General features: G+C 38.6%; 1 protein-coding gene across 18 annotated transcripts in view; it reads left to right on the forward strand.

Annotated features, from left to right (window-relative positions):
* LIMCH1 (LIM and calponin homology domains 1) overlaps positions 1-12,707 on the forward strand; it is a 311,063-nt gene that overhangs the window by 268,451 nt on the left and 29,905 nt on the right. For all 18 annotated transcript variants that reach the window (XM_054582121.1, XM_054582104.1, XM_054582106.1 and 15 more), the window contains 2 exons: positions 10,175-10,265; positions 11,302-11,465. In XM_054582121.1, coding sequence (XP_054438096.1) covers positions 10,175-10,265; positions 11,302-11,465 — 255 coding nt within the window. The remainder of the gene's footprint in view (positions 1-10,174; positions 10,266-11,301; positions 11,466-12,707) is intronic.

Raw genomic sequence — 12,707 nt, forward strand, 5'->3', positions numbered from 1 at the left:
ACAGATTTTATTCCTAACAGAGGTTGAAGGAGTAAGTGAAGAGAGAACATGGTATAAGGCCCAAACTTCCTAAAGCAACTGTTATCCACTTGTTCTAAGCTTTTAACCCTCTGGGGAGAAAAGCTTTACCCATCCTGCTCAGAGACCTGTGGTGCTAAGCACAGGGCTCCTAAAACAGAAGAAAGGGGCCGGGTTGTTTGTTTGGTTTTAGACTGGTAAAAGCTCCTTTAAAAATGATACTCGTTCTCAATATTTACTAATTTCCTTATTTTTACAGTGATCAAAATGAAAAGAAAGTAGCCTACTTTCTTTTAATGCAAGGCATTTTCTGCTTTAATAGTTGTACTGCTCAACTTCCTAAAGGCAAAGAGAAGGTGGATTGAAAGATTTCACATTGACTACATATCCCCAAAAACACACTATTTTCAGAGAAGCAAAATTAGGTGATATGAAAAAAATATCAGGTTATTTCAGGAGTTTATATAGTATAACGAGGAAAACCCAAACAAAAGTGGCCTTGTGAACCTTCCTCCTGGAAGCCAGCCCAACCCTGGGCAGACTCGAGATACAAGTCCACACTAAGGCCTGAGCACTGCTTCCTCTGTATATCTCTTCCTTGGAGAAACTGCCTAGTTTGGAGTAATTTCTAGTTTGATAAACCCTAGTGGTTCTGAATAGGTCATTTATTTCCTCTGCCTCTAGTATTTTAGGCTCTTCAATGAACTAATAAGGCAGGGACTCTTACCTTATTGTCTAGGTACATAACTGCCTGTGTCTGTCTATTAGCCCATAAGCCAAGTTGTTAGCTGTCTACATGAAATTTTGGCTCATTACAAAAACACCCTTCCTACTTGCTTACACTTGACGCCAAAAGTTTTCCTCTCAGAATGTGTTGTCCCAAAAGCCATTCTAAAAGAATTTCTTCTCCAACAAACCTGCTCCTCATTATACTTCCTTCTCCACATTCCAAGGAAAACATTCCTTGACTATGTTATAGTCAATTCCTACCAGTGTATTCCTACCCAAATGGTAGAATCGGCGATGGCAGAATATGGCGACCAGCTTCAAATGTGCGGCTGCACTTCGGAGCCTCCCAGCGCTTGACGGCAGCTTGGACCTGATTTGCTCTTTCTAATTCACTTGCCCCATTCTGTGGGGCTGTCAAAGGAATAGTGTTCTTCTTTTTAAATAGTGTCTTTCTTCCAAAAACTACATTCCCAACAGATACACTTTTTACAGAGGAGTAGCCTCACCCACCACTGAAATGTCACAGTTCCTTCAGGGCGAGCTGGAACTAATCAAAGGGCACAGAGCAGTAGGCAGGGGCGTGCATTCGGACCGTGCTGTGGAGCAGCAGAGAAGACTGGCCCCACGGCTCCAGTGGGACAGGAGGAGGCTGGAGTGTCAGCCTCTTGTGCCCACATGCCCACACGACCACTATTGTGCAACATTATGTCATCTCTTCAGTTTCCTTCTACCTCATCTTTCTCATTGGAAACTCTTGGGATCATGGCTCTCTTACTTTAGAAATAGATCCTAAATTAAGTTAAGCTTGCTCTTATGATTTTATTATTTTAATCCTCTGCTGTATCTACTGATACCAGCAACTCCAGGTCATCCTCCATGGAATCATCTCTAAATAATGAGATTGGAATGGCAATGACCTTGGCCATGGTTACCTGTTAACTGATAAGCATGAATTAAGGACCTAGTCTGTGCCCCATTTTTGAGATAGAAAAAGAATCTTGTAAACTTGCTGGGAAAGCAATTTTCATAAAGCAATTAAGAAAGTATATAAAATGATATTAATTAAGTGCTAGGTAATAGAGTCAAAAGACTTAAGAAGGGATGTAAGATTTCAAAGAACAGGTCAGATCATTGTAGGTTGGGGTTAGTCAGGAAGTTCTTGTGTGGGATGTGGAGTTTGAAACTTGTCCTTAAGTGCAGGATTTGCATTGAAAAGGAGGAGGGAAGCACGCTCTCCTACGTGTTGGAAATATTCCCATCTTCCACGGCAGAAGCGAATGCGTGGACAATGGTGGGGAGCCCCGAGGAGGACCCCAGTGCGCATCACAGAGCTAAGAGGCCATGAGGGTGGCTAGATGCTGTATACCCCAAGCAGAGGGACTGGTTTTCCCTGCCTCCTCCTGGTGATCTCTGAGATATTTCCCATTAGAAACCTGACACTTAAAAAAAATCATGTCATAGCACAAATACAGATTCTTAGAATCCAGGGCTGGAAGAGAATATGGACAGTCTTTTAATCAGAGAACTAATTTATCTTGTTCAGCGACCTACAGAAAGATGTTTTATGTCTCCCTCGAAGTTTTCCCAGTGTGTTCTCAATCCACTGTGCGTTATATTTGTATTTGAACCTCTTCTTTTCTTGATGGTACTAAAAATGACCCTTTCCTAAAATACCTAATACCTAGTGCTCCATGCACTAGGTCAAAGATCAGACCCCTCCTGAGCAAGTTAAACTGTCTGAGGGTCAGTTTATATTTAAAATGAAGATAATAATATATTCATCCAATGGTTATTGTCAGAATTCATATATACAAAGCATGATATTAAGATGACTCATAGACAGCGGTACCCTTAAGTTATTTTTAATGCTGTCATACAACAAATGAGGAAAAGTTACAATATATTTTTTCAAAAGCTTGGAAAGGTGATAGGTGCAAAGTTTTTTTGCATTAAAGTAAGGTCATCAAAATGACCGTCTTGAACAGATGTGAATCTCATACAGACGGAGATGAATTCCCTGTCGTCTCCCAGCGCCACTCGTCAGTCGTTCCAGTTGTAATTCTCTAACACGCATGCAGATGTGAACGGCTTTTTCCAGAAGATGATCACCCTTGCAGATGTTCCCATGATTCTGTCTGCAGCTCTTTTTTGCCTCTCTTATTATTCGCGTTTCCCCAATTCTGGCTTCCCTCTGGCACCAAGACCCGCAGGAGCCCCGCCCGTCGATCTCGCGGTCACTCCGTTCCAGGGCCATCGGTCAGCTCGCTCTTGCTGACTCACCCCAGATGATGCCGCGCCTGCCCTGCTGGCCAGCGCTTCCCACCAGGTTTTCAGCAGTTTTCCCTCATTGACCAAGGACCAAATCCAGTGATTAGATACCTAACCTACCTCATCTGCTCTTCTCAAACTAAGTAACTAGGTCTGTTTTTTCCACCTAGATAAAGATCTAGGCTCTCCTCTTGAAAATTCAGTACTTCCCTAGTGCCTTCTGATCCAGGAAAACAGACAAGCAGATCTTTTTCGAAACATTTCGTTTTGCAGTGAGCACAGCATGAAGGCATTTGAGTAGGTGCTGTTTTCCTTACAACTGAGACCAACTGCAAATTCCTTCTAGATGTCAAATGTCAACAGATTTTCTTTAGAAACTGTTTTTCTCCATCTAGAAGTAGTCGTAAGAGTGTTAAGATTTAATGCTCTTTAAAAGTCATTAAAAATCTTTAGGAGCAGAAGCATTTACAGACTTCAAGAAAGTATACATCAGGGACAATAAAAAATCAAACCCAGCCCATCTTACCTGGATCAGAGCCTCACGTTTTTGTTTTGAAAAGTTTAAGGCGAAAGGACAATGTTGAGGGAACGGAGTGGCTGATTGTTCATGTAGATCGTCTCTCGTCCAGTGAAAATAGACATATATTGGGAGGGATAAAAATGAAGGACAAACACATGCATGGCTTATGCGGCCAAAATGTAAGTAGCCTGATTTTCCAGGCCTGTGTCCAGAGAAGTTATTCAAGAATGGAGCCAGGAAATCGCTGAGTCACAGAGTGGTAGCTCAGCAGAGGGCCTCGGACATCACATCTCCCAGCCTGTTCAGGTTAAACGGTCAGTCCAAGTTCTCCTAGTTCCTCTGCCCTAGACATAGGACCAACCATGCCCTAGGACTCAAGATGGTTCTTGGCCCCCCTCTAATTTCCAATGCATTCTTCAATGTCGCCCTCCGGGCCAGTCCACCAATAAGAGTCTTGTTAAAATAAGCAGCGAGATACCTCGTAGATTTTGTGGCTAGAACTTGTCCCTCTGAAGCCAGGAAACTGCCACCTCCCACCCGTGGCCTCAGGGCTAAGTCTGGCATCAGAGCCAGCTTGGATCATGTTCTCAGTCAAGAGGAAGCCAGCTCCTGGCTTAGGCCCCTGTAACTTTTCTGTGCTCTCATTCATTGGTGTCCAGGGATCTGTTTTATTTACTTATTTTCATTCTCGAGAAGGGAAGGCCTCCCCTCTGTTTAACTGTAACCAAAGGAAAGTGTGGGTCAGAAAGTGAATTTTCCAGCAAGGCGGGTTTGCTTCAGGCAAATCTCTGAGTCTGTCAGGGCTGGTTAAAACTGCCAATTTTGAACTCATGGACTTTGAAATAATGATGCGAGTACAAAAGTAACAAAGCTTCAAGAGAGACTATCCAGACACAAGTCCATTAAACCGGCTTTGGGGATTTCCCTTGATTACATGTAGTCTATAGATATTGCAGAATACAGTAAATTATAAAGAAAATATAAATAGATAGATAAATAGATTCTAGCCACTCAGAAATTAATACTAAGATTTTTTAAAAATGTGTATTCTCCTCTTTTTCTCAGTGCATATAAAATATTATTAAATGGGCTCATGTTATTCAAATTGTATTGTAGCTTGCTTTTTCTGTTCACTTATCCTGTATATTTTGCCAGTAATAGCCTTATTTTGATGAGTAGTATGCATTTAAACTAAGCTTGAAAGTACACACTCTATAAACAATGCATTTAATATTTGCTTTCCTACGATGGATTATGTATCTGATTTGAAAGCCCACAAATGGGGTGACGGCAGGGGGCAGTCTGGTCTCAAGCTGCCCTGGGAAATGGAGACCTAGCTAAATTGCCTCCTGAAAGATTCCGGAGAGTTCTCACTGTTTGCAGAATAAATGGATGGGATGTAGAATGGATGGCAAGGAAAGGGACTGAAAAAGGCCGTTTGAATCATCTCGGCAATAAACTTGGGACCCTCAGGTTCTAGGTCGCTTCTTACCAATTAAAACCATGAAATCCCCAGGGACACGTTGGACGTGGGTGTGACTCTCAGCCCAGATGATGGGGCATGAGGTTACCAGCATAGGGCAGGGTTCCCACCTCCTCTACCTGCTAGCATTGTGGCCCCAGGGACGTCATTTAGCCCTCTGGGCCTCAGTTTCCTCAACAGCATAAAGGGAATCATATTGGTGCATACCTCATAAGCTTGCTTTGACAATTGAGATAATCCATGTCAAGTAGCCCGATAACGCTGACATATGGTAAATGTAGGAAATGTTAATCGTGGCTGAAGTAACCACAGCATGTAACCTTGAAAGCATCACTTTAAGGGAGGATAAATTGGATCATATGGGAGCACAGTATCTGAGCATTAAGTCATGTAGAAATGCATTCAGAAATGTGAGAATTCTTGAAAGCAGTTCTCCATTAGTCTCACATAAGTAAAATATCACCGGAATGTGAGGTGCTAGTAAAATAACTTTCAATGAAGTAGTGCTTGAGGATTTTGTCTCCTTTGCGTTACAAATGATATCTAAAGGACTTGAGTTGTCTTATTTCATTGATTCCAAGGGGCACACTTTCCACATTTGAACATCTCTAAATCAGATGTCTTGTAATCAGTAGTGTGTCATAGCTAACAGACAGTGTGTCTTCTTTCTTAGCAGTACCTGGAATAATACAACCTAAAATTGATGGCATCTGAGATTTATTAAAGTATGTGCTTTCTTTTTGTTGTTGTTCATTTTGGGGCTGGGGAGGCTTTAGCCTGGTTTCTGTAGTTATTTATTTTACTTCTAGTAATTGGAAACACCAGAGTTCTCAATATTTAAGGGCAAATTTGTTTCCCAACCTCAGATAGTTTTCTATAACCTAATATGTTTTGGGGGAATACCTAAAAATCAATATTTGTGACTGTATTTTTTATATTAACATCATAAAACATAAAATACTATCATATATTAAAATTTCTGTGTGTGAGGGGGAGGAATTTAACTTAATAAAACCCAACTTGTTCTTTGGGATGCTCAACTGATTGATCTTCAAATGCTACTAGCATATAGTCATTACTATAAAAATGTAAACACACATACACAACATATATATATATCTTGAACATAATAAAAGAACCTTCAGTTTATTTAACCATTTTCACTCATTAAATCTCTTAAAAGCATTCTGTTCAGGCTTGTTGATGTTAGAAAGTTACAAAATCCATTAAACAATAAATACGATGCTTAATTTCCTGCCTAGGTTTTAAAAGTGCATTTTCATTTAGTATCCTGTTCTTCCAGAATTGATATTTGGTTATGCATCACTAGAAAGTGCCCACCTAATTATGAAGATTTCAAAACTATCCCACCTTCCAAAAGGCACCTTTTTACCCAAAAGATACTGTGTAAAATCTTTTAGAAGCTTAAAGAGCATGTTATTTAATGTTATTTGTATATTCTTTAACTTAAAAATTTGCAAATAAATTTTATTTTTTAAGTGTTTTTTTTCCTATTTTTTTTATTGTGGTAAAATACACATAGCAAAATTTACTATCTTAAGCATTTTTAAGTGTACATTCAGTGGTATTAAGTATGTTCATATTTTTGTACAGCCATTACCACCATCCATTTCCTGAATTCTTTTCATCTTCCAAACTGAAATTCCCTGCCCATTAAAAAATTACTCCCATGACCCTCCTTCCCCAGACCCTGACGATTTCCTTTCTACTTTTCTTTCTCCCTTTCTTTCCATGCCCAGCCACTGGTAACTACCATTCTACTCTCTGTTCTGTTCTATTGATTTATGTGTCTGTTTTTCTACTAGTACTGTTTTGATGGCTACAGCTTGATAATATAGTTTGAAGTCAGAAAGTGGTATCTCCAGCTTTGTTCTTCTTGCTCAAGATTGCTTTATCTATTTGGAGTATCTTGTAGTTTTAGGTTTCTTTCTTCTAATTCTGTGAAAAATAACATTGGAATTTTGATAGGGATTGCACTGAATCTATAGACTGTTTTTGAGTAGTTTGGACATTTTAATAATATTCATCTGTCCAATCTATGAACACAAGCTATCTTTCCATTTGTGTTTTTTTCAATTTCTCTCATCAGTGTTTATAGTTTCAGTATATAGATCCTCTACCTCCCTTGTTAAATTTATCTTAAGTATTTTATTCTTTTTGATGCTATCGTAAATGGCATTATTTTCTTAATTTCTTTTATAGATATTTATATATTGATTTTATATCCTGCAACTTGACTTAATTCATTTACTTGTTTTAACAGTTTTTTTGGTGTGTGTGCAGTCCTTAGAGTTTTCTACATATAAGATTATGTCATCTACAAAAAGAAACACTTTTACTTCTTCCTTTCCAATTTGAATGCATTTTATTTCTTTCTCTTGCCTTACTGCTCTGGGTGGTACTTCCAGTACTATGTTGAATAGAAGTTGTGAGAATGGGCACCCTTGTCTTGTTTCTCATTTTAAATGAAAAGCTTCTACCTTTTCATCATTAAGTATGATGTTAGTTGTGAGCTTGTGATGTTTAGGTATATCTTTTTATACCTAATTTTTGTGGTACATTTTCAATAGTCTATAATGTTTAGGTCCATTCTTCTATACCTAATTTGTTGAGAGTTTTTACATGAAAGGATGCTAAATTTTGTCAAATGCCTTTTCTACATTTATTGAAATGATCATGATTGTTAACCTTCATTTTATTAATATGGTGTATCACATTTATTGATTTGCATACATTGAACCATTCTTTCATCTTCGCATAAAGTTTTACTTTTTTAAAAAAATTAATGACCATTTCCACCAATGCATTAACTTTCTTTTATCTTCACTCGAGGACATGCACACTAATTTTAGAGAGGGGGAAAGGGAGGGACAAAGAGAGGGATTGGTTGCCTTCTCATAAGCACCCCTACCAGGGACCGAACCCACAACCTAGGCATGTGCCCTGACCAAGAATCAAACTCACGACCTTTTGGTTTATGGGATGATGCTCTAACCAACTGAGCTACACAATCCAAGACTCAATGCATTAACTTTAAAGAGTTTTTATTTTGGTGACTTGAAAGGCAAATTTTGATTTATGGGTAAAATGAACATACTTGAGAGATCAATAAATCCATAGCTTTTGGAGATCCCATGGGGATATTTTATAAAGTATTTAATAATGCCTCATCTGAATGACAATTTTAGTCTTTATCTCAAAACCTTTTAAAATGTATAAAGTATTTTATACACACTGTACAATGTCAACTTTAGCCTTTTATAATAAAACACTATTACTAACAAACACGATAGTCATTAACTTGTCCTCTTTGATTGTTGAGGTATATTTTAGCAAGTATTTAATTCAATTATCACTTACTTTTATCATGCAAATGCTATTATATCAGTGGGAGAATTTTGGAATTCACTCTGGAGTCAGTTGGTTCCCAACCAAAGATAATGTAAAATTACATTCATTTTGTTTTATGATTATAGAAGGAATACATGGTCATTGTAGAACATTTTGGAATACAGAAAATATATATATTTGAAAAAGTCATCCAAAATGTAAGCACATTAAAGATAACCACTATTACCATTTTAATATGTTTCCTTACTGTCTTATGTATGTATTAACAGGAATATTTATGTATTTATGCATGATATTTCCTGTTTTGAACATACAGTAATAATTAATTTCACCATTCCTCAGTTGTGGGACATTTAAGTTCCACTTTGTTTTAAACATTTTTATTTATTTATTTATTTATTTATTTTTAGAGAAGGGAAGGGAGAGAGAACAAGGAGGGAAACATCAACGTGTGGTTGCCTCCTGCACGCCCCGCAGCGGGGACCCATCCCGCAACCCAGCCATGTGCCCTGGGCCGGGAATGGAACCGGCGACCCTTTGGTTCGCAGACCGGCACTCAGTCCACTGAGCCACACCAGCCAGGGCTCCACTTTTTTTTAATGCAGTAAATTCCATTGAGCATTAAGCTGATACACTTGAGGTACTATACTGAAAGAGAAGAACACAAGCATAAAACTGATAAACTGAGGTGCTTCTGAGAGAGATGAACATCATGGTAATGTGCCAAGTGAGTTACACAGCAAGATCCAAACTTAGTGAGAGAACATGGCAGTAAAGGCAAAATTCAGCCTAGCTGTAAAAACAGAAAGGGAGAGATGGATATGAAAACTATTGTATTAGAACCTGGGCAGGACTCGGCAAATGATGGACACTCATGAGGTCTGAGTCACAAGACACTTCAAAGTTAAATTTGTGTGATGGGGAAAATTAATGCCATGACAGAACTCATCAGATTTGGGAGAGAGGCTTGTCTGAGGATAACATTTAGCGAGTTGGGTGTGAGCCATTTACCATGACAATGACGGTAGGTCAGCCAAACTGAAGCTTTGATGGACTCTAGGGATTAGAGATGAAAGCCCAATTCATGAATGGATAAAGAACATAATGGTGAACCCATGGGAATAATTGATATTATACATTTGAGTGTAATTCAGCACAGGGTGGGGAAAACAGTTGGAAGTTTTTAGGAGTCACCTGTATTTTTATGAAAAGAAAAGGAATAAGAACTGGTAAAAGCTCAGAGAGAAAGAGAATGAATGAGAAAATCAGAACTTCAGTAACAGAGTCGTTGAGAGCCTAGGAAGGAGAAGAACATCCAGAATATATTTTACAATGCTAACAGCCACGGGCATCCATGCCGAAGACAAGCGTTACTTGTAACCTTAACAACAAGAACAAAACATTTCCCACTGCTGCTATGACCCTAAGCCAACTTTAAAGGGTTTTGGAAGCAGGTGGGTAGTGATTTGGGGTAACTGGGTGAAAGGAAGGACAAAACGGGAATGTGCCCCTGAGGCAGGCAGACGATGAGGGGAGGGGGCTCGTGCGTGTGGACCCGCGCCGCTGCTTCAGCACCTCTGTTCCCCTTCAGAGGGGGTCTCCCGACAAAGCCAGCCCTTCACCGTAAAGCTGCCTAAGAAATAGAAAAGAATGAATTCCTATAGGCAGCTCCCCTCATTGGCCTACATAGTACTGTTTGAAAAAAAAGAGAAAGTAATCCTTTACCTTTTAGAACTTTCAAAGGGATTATTTATTCAAGGGGACATAAAAATCTTTTTTTTCAGGCAACCACTGAAGAAATTGAACCGAACAGTCAAGAAGACAAGATTGATGGTGAAAAACCAGAAGAAGGGAATACAGAACTTGCCTCATCAGGTTTGTTTCCTAACAGACTAGTTGTAAGGAAAATCATAATAACTCTTAAGATACTGATATAATGGAAATAATCAAGAATTGCTCCTGAGCAGCAGAAACTCAGGTTCTAAAACTTGTGGGGTTGTGCTGCCACCTAGAGGATTATTGGGGAAATTCTGACTATAAATTTGGCTTTATTTTGATTTTTTAATCTCCATCATCAAAAATAAGATTATATTGCTCCAAATAAATAATGATAATAACTGAGGGTCATATTTTAACATATAGTAACGACACTATATAAGGAATAGATAAGAAATATATCATAAAATAGATACTGAAATAATAAAGCTGTTGAATAATAGTCTGAAAGAATAAAGTAATATGGACAGTGAGCATGAAGAGACCTAGTGTTTCCTGAATTAATATTTTTCAATAGTTGTAACACATTTATTCTTTTGGTAAACATAAAAGTCTCTCACCCTCTTCGAATTCCAAGTTATTGTTAAATGACTCGTTAGAATAAATTAAATATCATTGCTAAAAATTTCAAACTAGATTGCACCTCCTCATTTTGAAATGCCCCTCAGGTGGTGACTTTTCCACCCACTCTACAGTGGGCCTTATCCTCTCTCTAGACATCAAAGAACACTTGGTTTTCATCACACAGGGTGCGCCATGCAGCCCCTCACACATTCCAATTACGAAAATGTGATGAGGAAAGGAACATAGAAATACGGAAGGCTGAGTCAGGCTGCCACTCAGGCCTTCGGATGGAAATCATCTGGCGATGCTCGTCCACCCAACCCGCCTATCATAATATTTCGTGTCAGCATTTTGTTTCATGTAGCGTTACTCATACGCCAACTCTGACTCTCAGTAGGAACTTAAGTTTTTGATATAGTGGGATTCTTTGATGTGTTTTATGTGCTTGATTTTTTTCTTTTTTGTAATATCATGAAAGAGCCTAGAGAATTCTGGCATCTTAGGCTCTTTTATACATCTCATCACACAATGATTCAACTTCTTTATGTTTCTGGATATAACTCCATTTCAGAGCCACAGCATTTTACAACCACTGTGACTCGATCCAGCGCGACCGTGGCCTTGGTGGAGATTGCCTCCAGCCCCAAGCTGAAGAACAATGTGCCAGAAGAAGACGACCAGAAGAAACCAGAAAATGAAATGAGTGGAAAGGTGGAGTTGGTGCTGTCGCAAAAGGTGAATTACCTAATGGGTTAAAGCAGTTGAATTTAAATTAGTGCGCCTTGATATGGCAGCTGGCTGCTGCTTGTGGCACTTGTTCCTAATGAAGGTTTATTTTCTCTTCCCGTCTTTTTTCTATCTTTAACCTGTGTTTTTTCTAAATACAAATGTACTACATGTTCATTGTAAATAACTTAAATACATATGGAAAAATAAATGTATTTGTCCACTTGGGCTGCTATAACAGAATGCCATAGATTGGGTGGCTTATAAATGACCGACACTGATTTCTCACTGTTCTGGAGGCTGGGAAGTTCAAGATCATGGCAGCTTTCATGTGTGGTGAGAACCCACTGCCTAGTTCATAGCTGGACATCTTCTCACTATGTCCTCACTTGACAGAAGGGGCGAGGAGCTCTCTGGGGTCTCTTTTATAAAGTCACTAATCCCACTCCTGAGGATTCTGCCCCCCTGACCTAATTGCCTCCTACCTTTGTAACACCATCACCTTGGGGGTTAGAGTTTCAACATAGGAACTTACGGGGGGGCACAAACATTCCATCTATAGCTATATATTTTTTAAACTTACAGTGATGTACACTATATAACAAATTTATTAAGTAATATATAGCTACATTCATTTTATGTGATATCTAAATAAGCAAACATAGACATAGAGCAAGAGCGAGAAAAAGTCACCGAAATCTACCTCTCTATTAGTAATAATTGGTATATGGATATATGTATTTCTTCTACATCTTTTACTTGAAACAATTTTTAGTTATTAAGAGTTGTATGTATTTTTTAAATGCGATGTTCATATAAGTTATTAAGCTTTGCAGTTAGGTTTTGGTTGTGTATGAGCATGCTTGTTTTCAGCTTACTAAAGATTCTCTTTCCCATATTTAGCTATTTTATATCAGCATACTTCTGATGCCTCTAGATTGGAATGACAAGGAAACCAGAAGCTTATTGTGCTGAGATAATAGGTTTTAACATCATCTTTTGATTAAATTTCTTCTTTCTTTGGAGCATCACCCTCTTCTTAATAATTTGGTTTGTTTTCAGACATAGAGTCTGAAAGTCTTCATCTTCAATACCAATTGTTCTCAACCTTGGCTACCCTTCAGAACTTAAAAATGTACCAAGCATAACCCAACTCAAATCACTCAGAATTTCAGGGGGCAGGGCCCAGGCATATGCATTTTTTAAAGCTACCCATGTGATACTAATGGGCTACCAAGATAGAGAAACACT

The sequence above is a fragment of the Pteronotus mesoamericanus genome, unplaced genomic scaffold (genome assembly GCF_021234165.1).
Source record: "Pteronotus mesoamericanus isolate MK-2021 breed Mesoamerican mustached bat unplaced genomic scaffold, CSHL_Meso_final contig_68, whole genome shotgun sequence".
Lineage (NCBI taxonomy): Eukaryota > Metazoa > Chordata > Mammalia > Chiroptera > Mormoopidae > Pteronotus > Pteronotus mesoamericanus.